The sequence below is a fragment of the Malaclemys terrapin genome, chromosome 12 (assembly GCF_027887155.1).
Source record: "Malaclemys terrapin pileata isolate rMalTer1 chromosome 12, rMalTer1.hap1, whole genome shotgun sequence".
In the NCBI taxonomy this organism is placed as follows: Eukaryota; Metazoa; Chordata; order Testudines; family Emydidae; genus Malaclemys; species Malaclemys terrapin.
In genome coordinates, this window is record NC_071516.1 from 3,526,680 (window position 1) to 3,552,823 (window position 26,144).

Consider the following 26,144-nt stretch of genomic DNA (forward strand, 5'->3'; position numbering starts at 1 on the left):
TGCTAGGCAACGGGGGGAGGCGGGTGTCTGCACAGCTCCAGCCGCAGCAGCGGGGAACCGGAGCGGGAGACAGGGCGGCCGCAGGAGCCGGGCTGCAGGTCCGCGCGCTGCCTCTCCCGGGGGCGCCCAGGGCGCGCGGCTGCAGCGCCCCGGGGCTGAGCGCTCCCCCTGCGGCTGGCTGCCCCGGTGCGCCCCGGCAGCCGCGGGCTCCCGGCTGCTCCCCGCCGCCGCGGGGGCGTTGCAGCGGCTGGTTCGCAGGGGTCGCCGCGCCCGGGATTTGGACCGCGCCTGGGCAGAGCCCACCGCCTGCGGCAGGTGGGTGGCAGCTCCCCGGGCAGGATCGGCCCGCGGGGAAGTCCGATTCCTCTTCCTCCTTTCGGGCTGGGGCCCCAGCGTAATTTCCTCCTGCCGCTGGCCGGCCCCTGCTCTTCACGCAGCTCTTCTCCTTTCTGTCCCTGCCAGGCGCCAGCGATGGAGGCTCTCGCCAGCCCTGCCCGCTGGGTGCCCTACGTGCTGCTCCTCGCCCTGCACGGCTGGCCGGGTAAGTGCTGCTGTTGGGTCCTGTCTGGATCCCGGCCCCCGCCCCCCTCTCTTCCTTTCCCTGGTGTCTGGTTCCCCTCAGCCTTCCCCTAGCGAAACCTTTTCCAGCCAGGAGCGTCTGCTGCACAGTATAAATGCGTATTGACCTTTAACTACCGCAGCACTCCTGCCGGGGAGGGGGCCATAGATGTGAATTGAAGGGACGGGGCGGGGGGGGGGTTGTAACTGGGCTGCTAGGGGTGGTGGTAGCCCGGGCTCTGGCCCCCTCGTTCCGCCTGGGTTCTGGGAAGCCCAGGATGCCACCGTGTAACTTGGCTCATGGCTGTGGTTTGTTTGATTTGCTCTGATCCATGGATTCCGCTACAAGGTAAACACCTCTTCCTTGCCTTGGTGAAAAAGGGGCACTAGGGGCTGAATTCAGCAGGTCTGAACTGGCAAATCGCTCGCATGGCTGCTGCGAGCTCGTCAGCAGATGGAGGTACATGGGGAATTTGTCAAAATTGCACAAATCTGCCATTCAGGCAACGTACGGAATGGGTGTGATTTACACACCAATGGTCAGCATGATAGAAGAGCATCTAAGGGCATGTCTGCAGAGGAAGTTGTTCATGATTAACACCCTGTGTGGATGCTTTTAGTCCAGAATAAGAGCATCCACACTGGGAGTTAATCATGAATAGCTAATCTGCTTTCAGTTCACACCCTATCTTAGTCCAGATTAATTTTCATGAGCCCGTGTAGGAGACTGTAAAATGGGCACAGTTGTAAAATAGCTGTTTTCTTACCCACTGCTGGTAGTTGCTTTTCTTGTTCCTTAACCTCCTTCCTGCACTGGGTGATGTGCAAATTTCACTCGCTTTGCACAATCACTGAACGTCAAATCAGGGTAACTTCCGCCACTGGGCATCAGTTTTCTAGTCAAACTACACCCAGCATGAAGTTTGCAGCACAAGGAAAGTTGCACACACTGACGCCAAGCTCTGTTTGAGCCTGTCTAGGTTATGTCTACACTCCGGACCGTACAGTGGCACAGCTGTGCCGCTGTAAGTTCTCCTGTGTAGCCGCTCTATGCCGGCGGGAGAGAGCTCCTCCGCTAGCACAATTAAACCACCTCCAACGCGGGGCGGTAGCTCTGTTGGTGGGAGCAGCTCTCCAGCTGACATAGCGCTGTCCATACCGGCGCTTTTGTCGGTGAAATTTATGTCAGTCAGAAGGATGTTTTTTTCCACACCACTGACTGGCAAAAGTTTTGCCGACAAAAGTGCTAGTGTAGACAGAGCCTAATCTAGGCATTTACACGGTGTTCGCCCCATGGTATCTGAGCACCAATCAGGGCTCCTGGCTCACATTCCTGGCTCTGCCAGATGATTTGTTTAATGCTTGCAAAAGGCTCTGAGATCTATGATGAAAGGTGTGATTATGGTGCATCTAAAGTATTTATTTATTCTTTCTGCCGTTTGCATTTCCCTCTCTTCACTCCCTTCCCTCCATCAGTGTCAGTAAACCTCCCTCCTCCACCAGGAAATGAGCCTTGCCGCGGCTGCTTTCAATGGTGCTTCGCTTGCAGCTGAAATGCTGTCAGTAATTTTATTTCCATCTCTGGATTAAGCAATTGGTTAACCTGCCTTCTCTAATTCATCTAAGGCCACATGTGCGACCAGAGTCAAGGGCTGCGTTTCACTGGAAGCCCTCACAGGAAAGATGCTGGAGTAGCCAGCTCCTGCTAATGTCCAACCACCGCTAATGCCAGTCCATGAGCCAGAAAATGCCATTGACCATCTTCTAAAAAAAAAAAAAAAGAGAGAGAGAGAGAGAGAGAGAGAGAGAGAGAGAAGCTCTCTAGGCTGTCAGTTACCAAGAGGGGTTCTGTGTACCAATAATAAGGGCAAAATTTTCAGGTGAAAATGTACACTTCTACCCCGATATAACGCGGCCCGATATAACATGAATTCGGATATAACGCGGTAAAGCAGTGCTCCGGGGGGACGGGGCTGCGCACTCCAGTGGATCAAAGCAAGTTCGATATAACGCACTTTCACCTATAACACGGTAAGATTTTTTGGCTCCCGAGGACAGCGTTATATCGAGGTAGAGGTATATGTGGGGTTCTTTCCATGCTGATTCTGACCACTGCTGTCTAAGGTTGACGGGTTCCAGGGAGGGTTGCCACAAAGAGGTTTCTGAGGGGGTGGGGAAAAGGCACAACAACCCAGAATATTTCTTTCCTGCAAAAAAGTGGCACTGGCTGATCACTGGTAAAGCTGCCTTCGAACTAGAGATTTGCCAAATCAGAGCCATGACTTCCCCCCACCTCTCGGACCCCGATTTTCCTGAACAAGTGGGCTGGTTGAGCTCTGGGTCCCATTTCTCTAAGTTCTCCCTGTGTAGGAGAGTCAGATAAACGTTTCTGTGGTTCTGGCAGTGCTGGGAAGACAGCGGGTCACAAGTAAGAGTTGTTGAAGCAGATGACATTACCCTCGTGAACTACACACACTTCCTGCTGATGTCACCCACGTGAAATAAACCCTTCCTGAAACCCACCAGACGCTGTCTGGGGCTCCATGTAGGGCTGTGTAAATATATCTCTGGCTTTCTTTTCCTTTTTCTGAGTTGCAAATTCCATGCTCATTTATAGCACGCACCTGTTCATTTTCTTAACTGGGTATCCCCATTGGGGGGGAATTTAAGCATTGTACCTAGTGAATTATTTTTGGGCTCCCGCTCCAGTTGAAATTGTCTCGATCCAACAAATGACAGTGACACTGACTGCAAATATTCAACCCAGCTGCAGATTTCTTTACGAATGCGAAATCCTTTCTCTTAGTAACGCTCACAATGCTCCTTCCAGTGTTACTTTAAATTGCTTTTGAAGAAAAGCTATTTTGGGGGGCAAGAACTTAGCCAAGCGCTGTAGCTCGCCTGCAATTAAACCTTAACCCATTCCAACCCACTTAGCATCAAGTTACTCGAAAATGGGGAGAAGGAAAAAATTAAACACTCCCCAAACCGGAAATTTTAAACCACAAATAACAAAAAACTCACGGCTCTCCTAAGCCAAGCAAAAATCAAGGTAAGGATAGACGACGGGGAGCACGTGCCAGGGGACGCTGTGCATGCTGCTGCCTCCTTGCTGGGCTAGGCGCATCGTAATTCACTCTAGCCTTCGCCACTTCCCCCCTCCCATGATGACTTCTACACTGTACAAGTTCTGGGTCGATGGTATGAGGATTTCCACACTGACAAGGCTATTGCCGTACGCGAGGAGATGTAATGCTTTTAAAACCAACATTTCGCTCACCCTGACATTTAACATCATGGTAAAGTGGATTGCAGCAGATGAGCATTAAGGGTCCAATCCTGCGGGGATCAGCACACGCTTAACCCTCCTTAACTCATCCTTAATTCTAACTTTTAGAGGGTGCTCAGCACCTTGCAGGATTGGGTCCTAAAACACAAGTTGCCAGTTTCCTAAGAAAATGGGTTTTCTAAGAAACTGTTCAGTGCGGTGCCTGGGAAGTGATTTGTTGCTGAATGCGTGTTCACCTGGGAGGAACAGCTTGTCTTTCGTTTGTGGAAGCTGGCTGTGGAAACGATCTCTTTTCCATCTGTGTGATGTGGCAGAAGGAACTCATGATCTTGATCACTGTACAGTATGTGTGTCACATGATCAGCGTCTGAGTCAGGGGCTGTGTTGCACAGACTATTAGAAGAAACTTTCTGAAACCTTCCCCCTCAGTGCTTCCGTGCTGTGTAGTAGGAGCCTTCATGGAAGGGGATGGGTGAATTCTTGTCTGATTTTAAACCCATTGTAATACCGGTGGATTCAGAAGCTCACCTGTAACAGTGCTTGTGGTTTGCTTTGGGGAGACAATGGGGAGGGGGTTTAATTGTGGGGAAAATAAGTAGAGGAAGAGAAAATACCCAGTCACTGAAGTGTGGCAGGGAATGGAGTTTCAGCCTAAACTTTGCATTTTCTTGCTCGTTTGCTGCAGTATGCATGTCTCTTCAGGGTTTTTCAGCTCAGTTTCCTCTTTTTTCATAGTGTTGAGGGGGAAGGGACTCGCTCCACTGATGGGTCTTGGCATTTCAAGCCGTTTCTGAACTAATACTGGGCCAAATGCATCCCTGGAGTTACGCCGCTGACATTGCTAGAATTGTATCAGGAATTAATTAGCCCACTATGTCAATAGGCACGCTGAGAGGTAGGCCCGTTTTGTATGCGACTCCAGTGATAGTTGTGTACTTGTAAGATGTGTGATGTAAATACGCCTAGTTGAAGCTAGGAAATGCTAGCATGGTAGATCATGGCAGACGCTTGCGTGCTGTGCCCATCCTGCAAATGCTTCGGAGCCATTACAGTAAATCTTAATATCAGCCGTCGCTTATGTCTGATCTACGGACCAGCAGGTCATCCTAGGTTATGGAGAAGTGGCTGAGTTGGGAGGATGGGGGAGAAGGGCTGATACAACTTGGGCAAAAGCAACATTTGAAATATATTCCCAAAGCGCGTACAGCTGGGCAGTGTTGACAGAGACGGCTCGGAAACCAAAGCCGCCAGATGAACTAGGGGCAGCCGGCAGCAGCGATGGTGTGAAGCTGTTTGTGTCACAGTTACACTGATGGTTCTTCTCAAAGTGCCAGCTCCATCGGAAACAAACAGCCACATCTAGTGCACTGACCTCACCAGCTGCAACAACACAACTGGCCGACCTGTGGCAGAATGTGTGTCACCAGTTGGACTCGACAACAATGAACAGACTCATTAACCACAAACTCCTCTTCTGTTAGAAGCTGACAGCCATTCGGATGTGCACACGTTGCAAGAATAGGGTTGGATTAGCCAGTGCATGATACGGACGAGCTGCCTGCAGATCCTCACTTCAAAACACAGACGGGCTTGAGCTCCAGGATCACGAAAGAAAGTCTCTAGTACTCTGCCACTTTCTATACATGCAGAGTAGCTTGAAGATGTGGGGCTGCCAGGGAGGGAAACGCCGTCCTAACTGGACACGATATATAGTGGGTTTCAACAACAGTGACCAACAGTAACAGTTCATGGCCCAAGTTCCTCTCCTAGTTATACTGGTGTAAATGCAAAGTAATTCCATTCACGTCCATGGAGTTACTCCAGATTTACATTGGTGTAACTGAGATCAGATTCCGTACCTCTGAAAGCCTGCATTCATAATGGAAACCGATGATTAATACACACAACTTGGCTGAACCACATCCAGACCCACTGATATCTGTTCCTGGGGCGCCTCAGACCCCCCAGGATTCCAGAGCAGACACTTCCCCCATCTTCCTCCTCTCTGGGTACAGTGCTTGCCTTTCAGAGAGATCGACAGATGGCGAGAAGGAGGAGGAAGAAGAGAGCTCTCTCACATCCATTACACACTGTACATTCTACTAGCCTACACACTCCCTCTGCCTAGGGCTACTGATATTGACAGGTTCATTCCTACTGGGAAAGTTTATCCGGGATCTTCCTCTGGACAGAGCAGAACTTTGTTTTGCTGTCTCATAAGACCAGGGTGAGGTTGTTTCAGACAGTTAATGTTGGAAACTGCCCCCTCTTTAGTAGATGTAATTTAATCAAACATTGCTGTTGTGAGCATGATGCAGAAGGATAATTATCTTCTCCGTGAACTTTGGTTGGAGAAATAAATCACCCGCAGTAGCGAGCATTCAGTTCCCCTCCATCACATTCTCCTTAGGGCCCAATCCTCAGGAAGCTCAGATGTTACAGTGATGAGTGTCGGTATAGGAACCTCGATAGGGCTGAAGGATCTCCAAGGCAAACTCCCACTGAAAACATTGTGAGTCGCACCTGAGTGAGACTTGCTGGACCGGGCAGTTCTAGTGAGGATTGCAGTGGGCAGATGGACAAGAATGTCCTAGAATTCTTTCACGAGGCAGTTCTAATACCAAAGGTGAGGCCAATATATTGGCAATACAATGGGAGCCCTTATTTTTGCAGCAGAAGCTGCTTTCCTGTTATCCCCAAGTGATCATGGAAGAGAACAGCTCTGCTAGCCAATTAGGCCCATTTTCAAAGCAATCAGTGCGCAATGTGCCAAGGCCCATATTTAATATTACTTCTATGTAATAACTGTGCACTCGTGGCTTCTGGGAACAGTGTATATATCTAAACCTATCAGCCAGCCTTGCATGCATTAGACAGCAGTACGAGCCATTCCCCCCAGTCCTCTGTCCCAGCCCGCCAGGTGGAAATCACATCCAGAGTTGAGCCCAGAGTCCAGCAAATGAGTAGTCAAGACAACAACCCTGGCACAATTCCTTCAAGCCCAGCGCAATGACTCTGGTGCCAATTCCATGGTAGGGAGCCATCCACCAAGGACACCCTCGCTCCATGCCTCAAGAGCTTATGTGATGGCCACCAGCTTGGTCCACAAACAGGGGATTGAACCAGAGATCTCCAGAGTTAAAAGCCAACGTACTCTAGAGATTTATATCCTCTGTGGATAGGACACAGAGAGGGATCTGTAACGTACATTCACCAACGGGTTATACTAAAATCTAGTGACTGTCAACAGGGGAAACTCAGCTGATGTCACCCATTATGGAGATGCATAGGGAAAGGAGGTCTTATTTGACAAAGGTAAGATAAAGACCCAGATGAGGAACAAAATCGCAAATTAGCTGGGAGAGATGTGGGATTTTTTTCCTTATCATCTGTCCCCTGTGTTTCAAGGCTATTGGTCGGTTGCAGTAATTTACAAAAATTAAATCCGGAGCTAACAAGACTTGTGTGCGCAACAGAGCTGAATGAATTATTCGTGGTAAACAGTTGACTTGATGAGCTTGGCCTCTTCATGCTTACCGAAATGATCATGATTTTTCTCTGATGTGGCTGTTGTATGAATTTCATCTTTTTATACTCTTTGAATTGATCGGTTTGCTGCAAGGATTCTCTAGACAAAATTTGAGCTGTTGTGTTTGGTCAGATGATCAGAAGTCACACGCTATTGGTTCTCTTTCCTGGGAGAGTGTACGAGGGTTTGGAGAAGTTGCTGGAGCTCAGAAGCAGCAACGAGAACCAATATTGCAGAAAGCTTTTAGATCTCTTACTTCCTGGGTCACACAGGCCTTGCTTGAGGCACCGAGAAAAATTAAGACTATCAGATGTACTGGCTAGGTGCAGAGCAGAAGTTTAACTTTCCCTTCTCCTATGCACACAAGTAACTGTGTCTGAGTGCAGTCTTAGCTATGACCAGTGTGGTCAGATCCTTGTCTGGGCTGCTTAGTGGGCTCTGTTACAGGAATGCTCGATCTGTATCTATTACATTCAGAGATAAGGTGCCACTAGGCATAGCTCATCTGCGTCAGCTCTTCACAGCCTTTGTGCCAGGTTCTGCTGTGGGGTTTGAGGAACACTCGTTCCGTGCTGAGCCAAACAGAGTCGCTTCTGGAGAGAGTTCTCAAACGTGCAGCTTAGACCTGGCTCTCTGACCCTTGGTACAAGTACAGCTCACCCACATTCGCACATTCAAATGTCTGTGAATACTTGGCTGCTTTGGGGCAGGAATCGATCAGTGCTATTAATGGAGGCATGTCTGTGTCTAGAAGGTGAGTGTGATGCCTTGTTTCACAGTTATGTCCAGTGGAGATTAATGTTCTCCTCTCACTGCTCACACATGCCCCAGTCTCTCTACTAAGCAATTCCCTGCCCTTTAGAGAACTTCTCTCACACACCCAGCACATGCTCCAGAGAGGGACACTGCTGTAAAAGGGTATCTGAGAAACTCAGGGACAAAGTAACATTTAACATTGTATGAGCCCAGAGTTGTTAGACTGACACCACTCACGGGTGGATGAAATGGAAACTAGACTGAGCTTGCACATTCTGAAATGCCACTGAGCTCCTCCTGAAATGGGGTTTTCACCTTTAAAATGTCCTTTTGGACACATTTGTGTCTCAGGATCAAAATGCTGATGCTGTATCAGCCCCATTCTATTTTGGGGAAAATTTCAGTGTCCTGGTGTTCTGAGTCACATCAAAACCCAGGACTTATCATTGAAAGGAACAAAGTATCCAGAAAGCAACAAACGTAAAACTGATATTTTTATACAACGCACGATTAATCTGTGGAACTCACTGCCACAAGAAATAATTGATGTCAAAAATTTCTCAGGTGTCAAAGGATTGAGAATTTATATGGATGAAGCGAACATTAATGGGTTACATTATAGGGGATAAGAAATTATAAGTGATAAAAAAAATACCTTGTGGCAGGGCATCAACTAACTAACGGGGTCTAGGGAGAAACTTCCCCTATGGCAAGTCATTCCATAGTTGTCCAGTAGGAGGTGTCTTGCACCATCCTCTGAAGCATTTTGATATTGGACACCATGGTGGGAAAGTGGTTGGCGTTCAGTTGGGATTTAGGCTATCTGAGAAAATCATCTGGTCTCTACAGCAGTTGTATGACTCCTTTGCACCACTGGAGCAAATGCAAGGGGAACTCTTCACAGGGCAATATTGAGTCCAAGTCTTTAATTTTCTGGCGGGGATATACCCTGTGTGCAGCTGCTGCACTAAAGCCTATTATTGGATTCAGGCAAAGAGAAGGGAGCTTACCAGAGAAATGCTCAGCATTTAAAAAAAGCGCATCACAGCTAACACTAAGCATTTCCACAAGCGCTATCTAGTTACACGTTTGGTTAAACTTAACACCATTTGTTACAGTGCCATCTATTAACTCCCAATAATAATATGGTATGCAGTGATTTACTCTAGCTGTGAATGCCATTAACATCCACAGAAGCTCTGCTACTATATTACACTTCCCTCCATGCAGCGTTTAAAAATGTAACCATAAGCAATGGCCTGGATAGAAATCTTGTCCAGTTCCGTTTCAATAACTATATTGGCATGACGAGGATGACAAGTGTTGCCAAAATTAATACATCAAATATCTGTGTAGGTTACGGAGCATCTCTACCTATATTGCTTCTCCTGCTGCTGCTTCTACAGGTCTTGACTACAGCACTTTTCATTATTTCTCGTGGTCTTGAGCGCTCACCTTGCCTGCCCTATTCTGCCTAGGGATTGCAGCACTTAATTTACTTTAGATAACCAGGCAGTGTTTTAGTCAGCTGAGCACGACAGGTCAGGGTAACAATGACGTTTCATCTGAGGCTGCTTTAACATCATCATTATTACCTTTGGAAGGTAAATTGGAACGTTCAGAACATTTTCAGAGACCTCAGACAAAGTTCCCACATAGTTAACCAGTGCCAATACTTGTTTCTGCACACGCATGTGGACACACACACACAGCCTTGGCATGCAAGTGCAAATGAGCACTCAGGCTCACAAGGTGGAGAATTCTGTGCAAAAGTGCCCACTTGCATTAACTAATACAACATTCTCGGATTAATTGGGAAGCTGCTTTATTGGGATGTCTTCTAGGGAAGTGACTTAGCCTGTTAGCAGGGAATGGTAGTAACTTCTGGCTAATTGGGAAGAATTGGCATAAATATCACATCTGCTTAGTGCCAAGTGGTGCTACCCAGGTCTAAGATTCGGTATTTGAATTCAATAGAAGCCAAGTAAAGATAAAGATTTAAATGCAGGAAATAAGACCTATTCTTGTATTTGTATTAATTATAATAGTTTGTCTCTTGCGTTAAAATTGGAAAGGATGCAGAGAAGGGGAACAAAAATGATGCAGCGTCTGGAACAGCTTCCATAGAGGAGAGATTAATAAGACTGGGACTGTCACCCTGGAAAAGAGACGACTAAGGGGGGTTAGGATAGAGGTCTATAAAATCATGACTGCTGTGGAGAAAGTGAATAGGGATGTGTCATTCACCCCTTCACAGAACACAAGTACTAAGGGTCACCTGAGGAAATTAACAGGCAGCAGGTTTAAAATAAACAAAAGAAAGTACTTCACACAACACACAGTCAACCTGTGGAACTCATTGCCAGGGGATGTTGTGAAGGCCACAAGTATAACTGGGTTCAAAAAAGAATTACGTTCATGGAGGATAGGACCATCAATGGCTATTAGCCAGGATGGTCAGGGATACAACCCCATACTTGGGGTGTCCCTAAGCCTCAAACTGCCAGAAGCTGAAATTGGATGATGGGGTTGGATCACTTACCCAATTCTGTTCATTCCCTCTGAAGTATCTGGCACTGGCCACTGTCAGACACATGATACTGGGCTGGATGGACCATTGGTCTGAGCCGTATGGCCCTTCTTACGTTCTTAAGTTTGTGGGTTTTTTTTAAACTGATAGAGAAGAGATAACACCAACCTGCCTCCTGGGGCTAACGTAGGGATCAATACATTATTCTCTGTACAGGGCGTTGGAATTGTAACGCTCGCTGTAAGTGCTAACGATTATTATTGTTATTCGCTAGGGCTCTGACCCTGCTGCCAGTTCCTCTAACAGGGACTTCCATGCCCACGTACTGCCACAAAGTCAATGGTACGTGACGCAGGCCCGGGACTCCATGCTACCACAACTGGTCTAATCAGGGTGTCCCAGTGAAAGTTTTGGTGTAACCCCAACTGGCTTAGTTTCCAGTGAGCAGGAGTATTTTATACTCCCCCTATATAAACTTAAGAGCAAAGAAGCTACGTACAGAGCACAGAATCATTAAAGCAATTACACCATAGAGATAAGGGGCCTGAGTCGCCTCTCTTGTGCCGGTATCATTTAAGAGCCATGCAATGGAGTTCTTGGGAGGAAGAGGACTGTCAGGCCCATGAAGGAAATTCCACGTGGTTCACAAGTAAAACCAGCATCTGTTGTTACAAGATCCATTTCTAAGGTGCCCACCCTGGGCATTCATTACACAGTTAAGAAGTTTAACGATATCCACTGAAAGGAATAGACCTCCCCTGTGTTAAACTAGTTTCTTTGCAGTATCAGAGCCAGGTTGGGACTGGCAGGAGAGTATAGCTGAGAACATTGTCACCCATTAAGAAAAGGTCAGTACGAAAGTGAGTCTCACATCCCCTCTAACTGTAACCCCAGCCATTTCTACTGATCACCACCAGGAAAGTCACACTTGTCTGGAGTTTATTTTCCTAATATCGTTACAAAAAACACCCATAAGGTGACTAACTGCCTGATTAGGAGACAATTATTTTCTTTAGTTTGCATTTGGCAGCACTTTATATGGCATCAGTTTGGCTGCTCTGTTGATGTCTCATTCGTTACCAGGATGACATCGCTCTCCAGCTCAGCACCTCACTCCCGCTCCTCCCCGTCCTGCAGGAGGGAGTTTACCAGTAACTCAGCAGCACTGCTACTGCTGTTGTGGAGTTTGGAGCCAGGAGGACATCTCTTCATGGGAGCCCTGTACAGAGACTGGGGACAACAGGAGCTGGGGGGAGGGACGTGGTGGCTGGAAGAACTTCCCCCACCCTTTCACCATTCAGACCTCTGGGTAGAACGTACGGGGCTGAGACCTGCTACATCAGGTGTAACTCAAGTGACATAACTACTCTCCACACAAGATACCCTCCTGCACTGAGCTCAAACCTGTACAACTGGGGGCTGGAGGACCGTAAATGGAATAGTTTCATCAGAGTATAAATAACTGGGCAATGGGCGTTGGATGGAAGCTACACCTACCTAACATCTAGGGCAGGGGTGGGCAAACTTTTTGGCCTGAGGGCCACATCTGGGTATGGAAATTGTATGGCGGGCCATGAAAGCTCACGAAATTGGAGGTTGGGGTGTGGGGAGGGGAGGAGGGCTCCAGCTGGGGGTGCGGGCTCTGGGGTGGGGCCAGAAATGAGGAGTTCAGGATGCAGGAGGGGGCTCCGGGCTGGGGTAGGGGGTTGGGATGTGAGGGCCCAATCTGGGGGTGCAGGCTCTGGGGTGGGGCTGGGAATGAGGGGTTGGGGGTGCAGGAGGGTGCTCTGGGCTGGGACTGAGGGGTTCAGAGGGTAAAAGGGGGTCAGGGGTGCAGGTTCTGGGCAGTGTTTACCTCAAGCAGCTCCCAGAAGCAGTGGCATGTCTCCCCTCTGGCTCCTACGCAGAGCCATGGCCAGGTGGCTCTGCATGGTGCCCTGTCCACAGGCGCTGCCCCTGCAGCTCCCATTGGCTGCAGTTTCTGGCCAATGGGAGTTGCGGGGGCGGCACCTGGGGCAGGGGCAATGTGCAGAGCCCCCTGGCTGCCCCTAGGCATAGGAGCCGGAATGAGGACATGCCTCTGCTTCCGGGGCCGCACAGAGCCATGGCACGTGGAGCCAGGCAAGCCCCAGACCCCACTCCCCAGCGGAAGCTCGAGGGCCAGATTTAAACATCTGAAGGGCTGGATATGGCCCCGGGCTGGATATGGCCCCAGGACGTAGTTTGCCCACCCCTGAACTAGGGCAAAGCCCAAACCAGGCCCCCATATATCAGGCTGGGATTATTGCTGAAAGGCCTTGCGAGGAACCACTGAAACTTTTCAACGTGGCCCAGCCCAAATACTCAGCCATGTTTTGGGTTGGGAGTGTATTCAGTGCTGTAGATCCCGTCTTTGATCATGACCAGGAATGTCCACCACATCTAGCCCAGGGGGATTACTTGAATGAAATTACTATCAGTAATATACAGAAGAATTTGTGATGCTGTAGCACTGCTGTAACTTCCATTGTTTTGTGGGTTCCTCTCTCTCTCTCTCTCTCTCTCACACACACACACACACACACACACACACACACTTAATTAATTAATTAATTAATTAAACAAACAAGAAAACACCATGACCTGACAGGTAGTAAGAGAGAAAGCCATCTCCACCTGGGATTGTAGGGTAAGGAATAAGGCACTTTTAGATACCCAAAGACAAGTCATGCATATAAAATTTATGACAAAATTTTTGTTTCTCCAGGGCAATAATCCACAATTTGTGGTTGTGCTGGTTTGTCTAGACTGACATTTCTCCCTCGTTGTGTGTGCAATTTAAAGGGGTACAGACTCTGAAGGTGTGTAACTCTTTAGGGTCAGTATAAGGTGCCTATCAGCTGGGTAGTGAAGATGGGAACTGTGTGTGTGATACCAACAGGCCCAGAGTCCCCTGGTTGGGGCATTGGCCAGTGGGTTTGGCCCAGCCCCGCTATTTCCGGTCAACGCTGATAAACCTGGTCGGTATTTTTAAGCTCGATCATATCTTTCGCCTGCTCGCAGCAGCACGGCCCCAGAGCGATGGGGAGAGGGCTCTGGGCATTGCTATGATGCAGGGCAATGCTGTAAGCTCCTGCTGAAAGGAGACGTGATGGGCTCAGCCCTTGGACACGGGAGGAATTGTGCTCATGTTACTCTAAAGGTCACCCCCTGTGAGAGCGTCACTGGCTGGGTCCTGCCCCCGGGGCAAGGGGTGTGTCGAATAAAAGACAGAGCTGGATGATGGTTGTTTTTGTTCCAGGGGCCGGGGCTGAGGAGTTCCAGCTGCTGCAGCCCCAGGGCGCCGTGTGGGTGTCAGCGGGAGAGACTCTCACTCTGAACTGCTCTGTGACTGCGCTCGTTCCAGTAGGACCCGTGAAGTGGTTCAAGGGCTCGGGCAGTGGCCAGCTCGTTTATGCACAGGTGGGATCATTCCCCCGGGTGACGCGGGCTGTGAATGGCTCTAACACAGACTTCACCATCCGCATCAGTGACACCCGCCCCGAGGACGCCGGGATCTATCGCTGTGTGAAGTTTGTGAAGGGGTCGGGACCCGATGAGGAGATCAGATCCGGCGCTGGCACCGTCGTGTCTGTGAGCGGTGAGTGCCAGCTCCCCCCAGCCCCACGCCCCTCCCCACCGGGGGCTGGGACCAGGGCGGGGAACAACCCATCTCGGCCCAGACACTGGGGGAGCTGGGATTCCCATGGGACTCGCCTAGACTGGCGCTGAAGCAGCCTGGTGGAGATTTGCCCCGTGACAGATGGGCCTGGGGGATCTGGGCACCAGACAAAAATCTCCATTTCTGTTCCTACCTTGGCCCCCTGAAGATGGCTTCACATTGCGATGAGCACCAGGAGGGGGGGCCTGGTGGGAGGAGGCAGGTGTCAGGTTAGTGCCTCCCTTCTCCTCCCCCACAAAAAATGCAAGTGCTGTTGGCAGGGGCAGGCTGAATCTGCCATCACCCCCGTGATGCCAGTGTACCAGGCTGGGACTCGAGTCCCACCTGTGGGGCCATTTCCCCGGCCTTGTACAGAGCTGGGGGGAGGCCCCACAGGAGCTGGGAGGCTGAAGCATCCTTCCCTAGTTCGCTCCTTGTGTGTGCGCAACTTAACTGCAGCCAGATGCAATCCTGGGGTGATTTCGCCCTCCCCCACTCGTTTAATTCCTTCTCCTCAAGCTCAGTGCCCCAGCCTGAGCCCAGGTACGTGAATGAGTCACGAGGCATTTGGGGCTAGATTCACAAGGGTACTGAGGCACCGGGGAGAGGGTTGGAACAATGTCTGTCGTGGGGGTGCTGAGAGCCATTGAACCAAACACTAAACCCTGCACATGATGGAAACCACTCCAGTTCCAGCACCGATGCTGTGGCACCTAAACCCCAGACTTGGGGGCCTTAGGCTGGGTTTAGGCACCGCAATCCAGATGTAGGATCCACTGTGACCCACAGAACGCCCAAGCCCTGAACTCAGGGTAGAACTTCCCTAGGCCTCTGGTTTTCCCCTCGGGCATTCAGATGCCTCAGCCCCAGAGCACTTCACAAACCCGCCTGCCTACCTCACATGCAGGGCCTGAGCTGGCCGCTGTGCTCAGAGACCATCCGGTGTATTGGGTCCCAGTCAGAACTGAGGAGGAGGTGATGGAGGCAGCCCCCTCCCCTTAAATTTGTTGGTTCGAGCACTCCCCTGGGTGTGAGTGCCCCAGGTTCAATTCCCCACTTTGTTAGGGGAGTTAAACAGGGGTCTCCTCCCCCCTCTCAGGAGAGTGCTCTAACCCCCAAACCTATGCGACCCTCTGGGGGGCTCCCTCAGTCCCTCTGGGGGGGCTCCCTCAGTCCCTCCACTGAAGCAGGTGCATACAGAGAGTTACTGAAGCAGGGGAACTGGGCCCTGGGCGCTCACCTCCAACCTGGGTGCCTAAACCAGCAGGCTCCAGCCTCCTCCTCTCTCTCTGGCTCCGTGACTAGTTATCCACAGTGGAACAGCTTCACCTGGGGACCCCTGTTCAACTCCGCTCTCCCTCAGGCAGAGAGGAATTGAACCTGGGTCACCCCACCCCAGGTGAGCGCTCTAACCCCAGGCTAAGGGGGACACACCCCCATCACTACCCCCAGCTGCTGTGTGGGGAGTTACACGCCTGCCTGGCTGATTGACGCCACAGCCACTAGGGTGCCTCAGCTGCTGGACTCCAGGCCGTGGGCTCCCATTCTTGGATCACGTCGTAGAGCTGGGCACCCCCTGAAAGCTGGACTTCGGCCCGATCACTACGAGAGGGCTGGGGCCTAGCGCCCAGGCCTGTCCCCGTCCTCTCCCGTGAGCTCAGGTAGCTCCCCACCTCGCGTGGGTCGCAGTCTAAGGTGCTTATCTAGCCCCGCTTTTGGGGGGAGAACGGGGGGCTCTTTCCCACCCATAACCATAGGTGCTGGAACTAGGGGTGATCTCACACACCCCAGCTTGAAGGGGTTTTCATTTTATCCAGGGTTTACAGTTTGGTTCAATGGCTCTCAGCACCCCCCATACACATTGTTCAACACGCCTGCCCATGACTCTAACCACCCTACACCCCAGCCCTTTGCATTTGCTCCGGGGCAGGGGGGCTGGGGCTTCCCCGATCTCAGGCTGTCCCTGTGGGGAGGTGGGTCCCATGGGGCGGGGGGCTGGGCTCTCAGGCGCAGAGGGATCTGACTGATAAACGCTTCTCCCTGCAGCCAGACCCTCGGCCCCGTCCGTGTCCGGCCCCCCCAGCAGGGCAGAGCCGGGCCCCCCAGTGAATTTCACCTGCACGTCAGGAGGATTCTCCCCCGGAGACATCGCTGTGACCTGGCTCAAAAATGGGGCTAAACTCCCAGCCCCCCAGGCCCGGGTTCTCCCTGCACACGAGAGCATCTCCTACAGCGTGTCCAGCATCGTGGGGGTGAGCCTGACCGCAGGAGATGCCCGCTCCCAGCTCACCTGTCAGATAGACCACAGCACCTTACCGGCTCCCCTTAATGCGACTTACAACCTCAGCGATGCCCTGCGAGGTAGGAGCCCAGCCGGGGCTGACCCCTGGGGGCTCCGCTCCTGAGGAGGGGCAGAGATGGATCCTTCAGCCTTTGGGCCGGGTAGTGGAGGGTCAGGGGGGGTGAGAGGGGAGTCACTGAAATCCAGATTCAGGTCTGGACTCTGTCCTGTGCCCTTAAAACTTTGAGACTCTTCGCCCTGGGCTGGCACATCCCCTACTCCAGCCCAGTGGACGGCAGGGTGGGGAAGGTGGTGTTTGACTTTGTTTAAACCCTGGGAAGACACCACTCTCCGTTTTAATGTCCCAAGCTGGGTCTGTCAGAGGGTTTTCCAGGGGGAAGAGGGAAATTGGGGACACAGTAGATTTGGGTTTTTGCATTCTGCTCATTTTAAAACATTTGCCTTCCCCTGGGTTTATTCCTATGAGGAGGCCAAGGCTCTCACACGTGGGAAGGCAACTTAGAGATAGCCAAGTTCTTTGCCCTTGGAAAAATATCACGTGGCAAGTGGGACGTGGGCTCAGTGGGAACGTCAGTCTGTCCAGCCCAGGAATTTCCTGTAACTCAGCAGGAAAAGGAGAATTTCTGTAGATGCCGAGCGCAGGATATCTGTGTTCTCAGTTCCCCCCAGGCTGCGAGTGGGCACTGCCCCAGCGGCGCCCGTCGCACTGAACGAGTCTGTGACGTTCACCTGCCGCGCGGAGGGGTTTTACCCAAAGAACGCGAGTCTCACCTGGCTGGAGAACGGAACTGAGACGAATCTGGGAAAATCCTCCCCCCTGGCTGAGAATCCAGACGGGACGTACACGCTCCAGAGCTCCCTGGAGGTCAACGCAACTGAGCAGAGGAATCAGTCCGTGTTCATCTGTCGGGTTGTGCACGATTCCCAGCTCCCCGTCAGTGCCAACGCGACACTGAGAATCTCCCAGGTTACTGCTGAACCAGGCAAAGATCCCACTTCACCTACTGCAGGTAAATGTGCAGTCAACCCCCCCCCCTCCTTCGCACTGCTGCGAAATGCCAGGTCTGGTCTGCGGAACCCAGGGGCCATTTCAGCCCATCTCCGCCAGGGGAGCCCCTCAGTGTAACAGCCACTCTTTTATTCCAGGATTATCGCTCGGCTCTGCTTTCCTGGGGCCCGTGGGTGGAAGGGGAAGGTTAAGGGCAGGAAGTGTCACTTTGGCCGCACTCTGTGCCCAGGGCAGATAATCTCAGCAGCCCTGCAGGGGCATGACGAAGGCCCTTGGAGAATAGTCACTCCTGCAGAGCTGAGAATGAGGTTCCACGTGGCCAGCTAGTATCTTATGCAAATAGCTGCCAGCCAGAGCTGGGCAAATGCAACGGGGTTCAGTTGAGTAATTGAATGCTAGTGTTTGGTTTGGGGATGAACCAGACCCTGTGTGTTGCCTGGGGGCTTGAATTCAGTGTTCATTTAGCCTGTTGGAGGTTTCGCCATGAACATTCTGCCCAGCTGATCACTTGCCTCTCGAGTCTTCCTCCTTATCCCAAGACTGAACTTAACCCCTCCACACGGTGTGCGTCTGTGGGTTAAGGGTCTCTCCCATATTCCTCTCCAGCCCAATGTTGCTTGAGATGAACAGTTCTAGTGTCTGCTGTGCCACTCGGGGGGTGGGGAGGATTGCTGTCTAGTGCTGCCAGAAGTTATACCGAGATCCAAAGGCTTCCCCCCCCCTTTTCTATAGCTATGGAACAATCCAATAGGAACACGTTAACTTGGAGTTGCTGGTCTTCACTAGATGCGCTCAGCATATGGGCGGAGACTGGTCGTTATTCGAGCTGAGCGAATAATGGATTTTTTGATGCAGGGACAAAATTTAACACAAAAACAAAACCCTTAAACACAGTTTATTTTGACCCAAAATGGAAGGTTGTTTTGGGTGTCTCACCCTTTTTTCTATGTAAAACAAAACTTTAGCTAAACATCTAAACAAAACACCATGTCAAAATAAAGCAAGAGCGAAGTTTGGACTTTGAAGTGACCAAAACAAGCCATTTTAGTTGTTTCCGCTGAAAGATTTGCTGAATTTGGCCTGAATTCACAAGTCTTTTTGGTATAAAGAACCCAACCACGCACACTTTTTGGTGACTTCACTGTTTGCCACAAAAACTTCAGCCAACTGCAGTAACTATATCCACACACCTGAGAGCACCTAGCGAACTGGATTCCGAATCCTCCCCTAAACCCCACAGACTAGGCCTGAGAGAGACCAGGTGGGGGAGGGAATCTCTTTTATTGGGCCAGACTTCCGTTGGTGAAATGGACACGCTTTCAAGATGTGCAGAGCTCTCCTTCGGAACAGGCCTGTCATCTCTACAGCAGCTATGAGCAGGAATCCCAGGTCTGCACAATCAAACTCCGGGGAAGTTCCCATTTGTACCAAACTTCAGACCTGAGCTGTGGTTGAGATTCTCAAAGAGGCCAAAGGGAGTCTGAATTTCCATGAGCTGAGCTCCTAACTCCCTTAGGCTCCTGCGGCCTAGCTCACCTTTACTTATAAATATAAACCCAGATGTTCTGCATTTAACTAACTCAGTTTGGCGAGTTTGAGTTTTTCTGTTTCACTATTCTGACACTGGCCTCCTATGATCCCTGAATTTCCCTCTTTACAGATAGTTACTTATCTGAAGAAGAAAAGATCTACATAGCAGTAGCAGTGGTTTGTGCAGTGCTGGTTGTATTGGTAATCGCCGTCATCTACCTCATCAGAGTACGACAGCGCAAAGGTAATAAGGAATTATTTTCTGTGGGTGCCTGCCAAGGGGTGCCCTGGCTAGATCACTCTCTTCCCATACACGCAGGCAGTGCTTTACAAACGCACCAGCATCAGGGGGGATGGGATGAACCGAACTGGTTAGCGTTCACCTGGGGAAGGTGGAAGAGAATTTCACTCGCAGCTATAGGGAAAAGTCAGTTATAGCTTAAGGGTAACAGCCACTGGAATAGATTTAAGGAATGCATTATGGAAATCATATGTATGTGTCACACTTTGTATTCTTTTCTTTAAATTGCTCGTTTAGTTCTGTATAGCATCTAGGGACCCTGAAACCCTCTACTAAGATGCAAGCTAGACAGATGTAGGGGCAATGACTATAGATTCTAAGGGCAGTTATGGGAATTTAAAAGCTGTAGTTGAGGGAGAATGCCGGCCAGGACACCAGGTTTCTCTCCTAGTGCTCTCAAAAAAATACCCAGGGGATATTTGACTTCCTCCTGGACAGATGAGGAGTAAAAGGGCCCTTGGTTTAACGCCCTCTCTAGAGGGCACTGCTGTATGGACACCAAGCAAGGAAAGCATTGACTGCATGAAAGGATGGGCTGCAGTGTTTGTCTTGGCAATGGGCTTAGCATGTCCATGGGGTAACCCCATTTTGGATGGAGACACTCTCACTCCCATGCATTAGAACATATGGGTACTACTAAGATTCTAAACTATCCCATAGATTCTAGCACCTATCCCATAGAGCCCAGCGCAGCTGCTAGGAGCAGGTGTTTGGATAACTTCAGCATTGCACTGTGGGAAGGACCAGTGCAGCTGCACCACTTGTTCCACTCCCCGCCTGGAGGGAATACCACTCCTATAAACGTCACTGGTTCTGCCTGGTCGTGAACTAAAGACCTCATTCCAGGTTCTGCAACCAGCTAGTCCAACAAGGGATTGTACAGGGTCCAGCTCAGCCCGTGTGGGGATGCAGGTGTGTTTGTACATTTGTTGTAAGTTCAGGGTGTTTCAGGCACTGGTTTGTTGCAGTATCTTCTTGCCTAATAATGCAGCACCCCATTAATACATCACTGAAACATCAGCACTGGTTGTGAGCTCAGGGTTTCTCAGTAGGGTTGTCCCTCTTGTCTGATGGAAGGCTAAATGGGAAAAGTCTCACTGCTACCATCCCCCCTCTAGTTTCTGCCAGTTGCTGGAGGAATCACAGCTCCCAGTACTGTGCCTGGAAGGCACTGGAAGATTCACCCCAAAAATAAGAGGGGAGGGGAAGTGAATTACCAGGTGATAATCTCATCAAGAGGATCTGATAACATTTTAAACAGCAAGAGCAATAAGACCTTCTCAGATCTCTGATACCGTTACCGGCTTCTGACTCCTTTCCCATCATTCCTCTAGCATGCTGCCATGTTCAACTTCATGAAACAGCCCCATTCTGAAACCCTCCAGGCTGTGCGTAAGATTGTATGTGATGCAATTTGTGTCTTGCAAAAGACACTCCTAAAATAGGAAAGGTTTAGACTCCACCCACAAAGATTTGTCTTGCAAGGAAAGGAAAGGAGCTTTGCAATATGTTCAGCAGAGTTTGCAGGAAGTTGCTGTTCTTGGGTTTCTGGAAAACCTGATCTAGCAACTTCCACCAAAAAAAGTTAGAAAAAAAGTAAATAGTGTGCAAAGGAGCTAAAACAATATAAACTAACATGAAATGCTGTGGGGAGGCGGGATTATTCCAGGCTGTGGGGAGGCGGGATTATTACAGTAAGGTTTTTTAAGTTGTGTTTCTCTTTTTAACAGGAAAGAGCTCCCCTTCTGTAAGGTAAGCACCGATCTCCACTTTCTTCATTGAACTGTTGGGAATCAGTGAGGGAATTTAAAGCCACAGAAGCTAATGAAGTCAAAGTGTTGACACCAGGAATGAAATGGGTCAAGTTTTAGCTAGATTCCAAGTTTGTAACTTGAATCCCTATGTCATATGCAGGCGGATGTGGTTTAGGATGGTCTTCACTTCACTTTGAAAGCTCTTCGCCTGTATGTGGCGGTTGATGTGATGCTCAGTCACTAGTGGATGGAAGAGGAGACCCATGCTATGGAGACTTTGGTCTCTAGCTCTAGTGACATGGCGGGGTCGAATACCCCAGAGCCATTTTAAAGGCAAGAGTAGTTCATGAGCCATGACTCAGCCTGTTACAGCACACGACTGTTCGAGAGTTACCACCCAGAGACGGCTCAGCGACATCGCGCTCTGTACGAACAGTTACGAGCCAGCAAGCAGACGTCGCTGGAGATGGTTCTCCCATAGCACTGCTGAAGGGAGGTTCCTGGCCGAGTGTACACCCTCACATTCATTAACTGAGCTGCAGACCAGCCACTTGTTCTTTATTGCCCATGCCCCACACAGGCAGCCTGGGGGAAACCAAATCTTCATCCTCTGGCCAGCTGGCTGTTTACGTCTGTGTGTGGTGTGAGGATAAACTCTGCCGAGTGCGGTTAGTTCTCCGTTATCACACGCTGGTATCCAATGGTTCTCCCCTCTGGCCTGCCATCAACCGTCAGTCAGTCCTTCACCATCCTAACCTGAAAAATCCTCTGCAACACTTAGTCACCCAGCAGTGCTACTGTTTTAAAATACAATGAGTGTTTGACTCTGTTCTGTTGCTTTTTCTATAGGCTACACGAGCCTGAGAAGAGCCCCAGCACAGCTCCCCAGGTGCGTAACAACTAGCTTCTTTTGGGGAACCGGAGAGGGGGGAGCGACAGAAGATACCATGCGTCAGGCTAAAATCACGGCAGTTTATTAAGTGCTCAGAATCTCAACTATGCAAGCCTGCTTCTGTGAAGGGAGAGACAGACAGTTCGCTCCCTCTCTAAATTGCATAGGGAAGCTGCCTCCATTGCACTGAATTTCTCTTCTCCTCATCCCCACCCCAAAGAACACGTCTGGATCTATTGTGACTACAGCCAGCTGTACAATAAGCCAGGGAAGCTATTTCTAGAGTTATTTTGCATTCTGTGATGCGGCTCTGAGTAATTTACCGATCAGAATGGAGCTCTGTCCCCCCTGCCCCAGCTCGCCCACATGCTCACGCTGGCACACAGCTGGCCGAACACTGGTAAGACCTCATCCATTCAGGACATAGCAGCCCAGACCATGATCTCACTTCCACCGCTGCAAGTCTAGAGTAATTCTGTGGACTCCAGCGGAGCAGCTCCAGATCTGCAGGGGTGCAATGGATTGCCGACTCTGGCTCGGTATTGCCAGCTGGTTCTGCCCTCCGAGCATCGTTCGCCAGCAGACTTAAGGGACAATTCTTGCTGTGGATGGTAATAGCGCAGCTCAGGTGCCTGGAGAAGCCTGAAGGCAGCAAGCGAGTGTCTCGGTTAGTCTCGGGCCCTGTGGACTAGCGGGCTTCTCCGCCCCTCTTGAAACACTGTCACGTGTCCCCAGGAGCCTGAATGACAGTTCTAGAGCCGAGTTATCCAGCAACAGGTCCGGCTTGCCCTGCCGCTGGCTAGACTGACCCCACACTGTCCCACCAGCATGCCTTAACCCTTCCCGGGATGGCAGATCAGTCTCAGAGCCATTTCCGTCTTTGTTCCCTGCTGAACAAGCCAGCCCGTTGGCAGCTGATGCCCATAGTTGAGGGGTTGGTTTTGGAAGGGGGACGGACACCTGTCTCAGGATCCAGCACCACTAGTTCATCCACACAGACCCCAGGTCTCAGGCAGGGGGACTTTAGGTTCGAGCACATCATATTTGTGCGGCCCTAGCAAGGTCCATCCAAGGACCTCAGAGCACTTTAGTCGTTAATGAAGTAGTTGTATTCCCAGTTCACTGAGGGGGAAACTGAGGCACTGGGCGACTCAGTGACTTGCCCAGGATCAGTCAGCAGCAGAGCTGGGACTAGAATCTAGCTCTTGCCGCAATCTCCTGCGATAGCCACCAGACCGGGCTCTTAACTCAGGATGAACAGCTTCATATCCCATCTGTAGGTGACACAGCTCCCTACTGACGCCATGTTTTCTCCCTCCCCCAACTCAGGATTCTGATGCCAACAACCTGACCTACGCAGACCTGAACTTCGACAAGCAGAAGAAGAAGAGCAAGCACCGCTTCGTGGAGATGAGCCCGCAGTCGGAGTACGCCTGCATCCAGACCGGCCAGCCGACAGCCACTGAAGACAATCTCACCTACGCTGACCTGGACATGGTCCACCTCAGCAAGGCACCCAAGAGACCTGCCCCCCGGCCCGAGGAAGCCATCTCGGAGTACGCCAGCGTCCAAATCCAAAGGAAATGATCAGGGCTAAAAGCAGTCCGGGGCTCACCGGGTTTTCGGTGAAGTCTGGCAGGCCCCTAGCTGGAAATGGAGCCCTGGTCCTCCAGTGCTGGCTCTCAATGGAGGCACCAGGAGCACAGTGGAAGTGTGTGCCAAGCTATGGTCACTGCATTCCTGGGGCTGGAATGCTTCACACTGCGTGCGGCAGCCTCCCCATGCCACTGTGTCCTCACTTGAGTGAATACCAACTTCCACACCCGGCCCGGAGAGGCCCAGACTGAACTCAGACCCTCACACAGTGCAGCTTTATTTCTGGACCAGTATCTCTGCTATTCCTCCCCCTCCTCCCCACTCATCTGGTGATTTGTCACCAGACTGGAGAGGTCCTTCGCTTGGTGCACCGAGTTTGCTTTCGCACGTGTTAAGCAGACAGACTGTTTTCAGTGCTTTGCTGGTGCAGTGGCCTAGTCCACCTTGTAACCTCTCAGACAAGGGCTGTGTCAGTCTAGTGAACACCTGAGTTTCTCTGCAGCCAATTTAGGATGTTGTGTGCATTGAAGAACCAGCCAGGCTGCCTCAGATCAACCACCTAAAGGAGAGGAGGCCGATTTGGGAGATAACTTAGTGGCAGAGAGCTGTCTGGCAGCAGGCTCTGGACTGCTGTTCGCAAGGCAACATAGGCCAACTAGCTTGCCTGATGGAGTCCCTCTGTGAAGAGCAGACACTGTTTGATCCGGAGTGACTACTCCCTCTTCCTCTCAGACTTCCTCCTGCTCCAGAACCCGCGTCTGAACGAGACTGCTCATTTTAGGCACAGCTTTTCCTCCAAACTAAGTGTGTCGTAAGTAATTCCTTAAGTTTCCACCTGAGGTTCCCCCTCCCCACTCATCCCATCCTTGAGGCAGTATGTTAAGACCAGTGACTCCCTCGTGCCCTTGAGGGTTGAGCACCAGGCTGTGTGTCTCACTCTCTGCAATCAGATCACAAAGTGAGGACGTTTCTCAGCACCGGAGTACCTTGGGCTGGGGAACGCAGCCTGCGGAGCTCCCTGGGCAGAGCGGAGATTCTTGATCCGACCCTGGAGCCAGTCACAAGCTACACTAGTCGTGAGCTACGAGGCACCACCGCTCCCAGGCCTGTGTTCCCCTGGTACAGAGCATCCCCATTGCCAGCCACAGAGCTTATCCCCACGAGACTGGGACTAACGGGCTTCCTACAGAAGCTTGTGCTAGCCGGGGTGGGGGAAGAGGCTAGCCAACCTCTACTGCCAGAGCACAGGCTACTCCCAGGACTATGCTGCCTTTCAGCACTTCCCGCGGGCCAGGTCATCCAGCACTCCCGGCCCCAGTGCCTGGAAGGCAGAAGAAAGCCTTGATGCACAGGGGAGGGCATCCCCCGCAGAACAACGTCACCATGTTTTGACTGTTTGACATGTAACTGTTAATCTTTAGAGCTAAAAGCCAATGCTTGTGTGTCGTCCATGGGTGGAGTGCTGTGTGTTCATCACTAGGATGAGACGTGCAAAACTAAGTGTCAGAGTCAGCGTGATAATCCCCAACCCTGTCAAGTGAAGTTCCGGTAAGCAAGTAACCCTCCATCAGCGCTGCGGGGAGGGGTGCGGATTTCCGACTTCTCAGCCTTCCCCACTGCCGGGTAGACTTACCAGCCTAGCGAAGAAAAGTGGCAAACGAAGCTGAAATGCAGCCACAAGTGGCATTTCAAAAGCAGCCGTCTTCCTGATTTTCCACATGGGAGGTTGCAGATAATGCAGAGTTTCAATTTTCACCTTATCCCTAGGAGTCAGGTTTCAAGATTCCCAGGGCCAAGAAGAGCTGGGCTAGGCAGTTGGCACTCCAGGCAGTGGATTATACCTGTTTACGCCAGGCCTGAATGTGGCCCCCTTGCCCAGTTCTTGTGATGGCCAAATGCCCTTTCACTGCCCTCCTTTCCTCAGCAGTATTAAAGGGAACACATGGGACTTGTGGTACCATTCCTTGGAAGGAGGGCGGACGAGGGAGAAATAATCTAGCACTAAAATGTGTTGGAAACCAGATTGTATCCTAGCTGCTTGATCCTGCAGGGAGCAGGGGAGGAGGAAGGGGAAGCCAGGAGAGCTAGACAGGATGTTTCAAAACCAACAAGGTGACCACTTGTACAGATTGCAACATATTTTTTTTTTTTTGGTTTGTTTTGCTTGCAGGATATTTTTGTAATAAAAAGTTCAAAGTTCTGTCTTGCTTGTGTGTCGGTGCCAGCTGCAGTGCTCAGGGCCCCCTGCCACAGGGAAGCCAGAACACCCTTCCTGGGTTAGATACCCTTGGGGAGCAGGGAGGCAAATTGAGTCATTCATGTTCTCAGACCCTTTTCCCCATCTCTATTGTGACAAAGTTCCTCCTCTATCTTGGTGGGTCCTGCGCTTATTGGCGGATTTTCTTGCCTCAGAGATTCA

At 50.8% G+C, this 26,144-nt stretch overlaps 1 protein-coding gene across 1 annotated transcript; it reads left to right on the top strand.

The window, feature by feature from the left end:
- Window positions 1–25,925, top strand: LOC128846542 (tyrosine-protein phosphatase non-receptor type substrate 1-like). Its single transcript, XM_054045702.1, has 9 exons — window positions 1–315; window positions 463–541; window positions 13,943–14,281; window positions 16,388–16,702; window positions 17,303–17,653; window positions 19,313–19,426; window positions 21,214–21,235; window positions 22,087–22,126; window positions 23,459–25,925. The coding sequence occupies exons 2-9, from the start codon at window positions 472–474 to the stop codon at window positions 23,714–23,716; spliced, it is 1,509 nt and encodes a 502-aa protein (XP_053901677.1). The 5' UTR covers window positions 1–315; window positions 463–471; the 3' UTR covers window positions 23,717–25,925.
- Window positions 25,926–26,144: the final 219 nt, after the last annotated feature.

What these genes read in the sequence shown, in the direction of transcription:
- LOC128846542 (XM_054045702.1), top strand. Translation starts at nt 472, where the DNA reads ATGGAGGCTCTCGCCAGCCCTGCCCGCTGGGTGCCCTACGTGCTGCTC. An exon ending in CACCGTCGTGTCTGTGAGCG is followed by an intron (nt 14,282 to 16,387) that starts GTGAGTGCCAGC and finishes TTCTCCCTGCAG; the next exon opens with CCAGACCCTCGGCCCCGTCC. An exon ending in AAGAGCTCCCCTTCTGTAAG is followed by an intron (nt 21,236 to 22,086) that starts GTAAGCACCGAT and finishes CTTTTTCTATAG; the next exon opens with GCTACACGAGCCTGAGAAGA.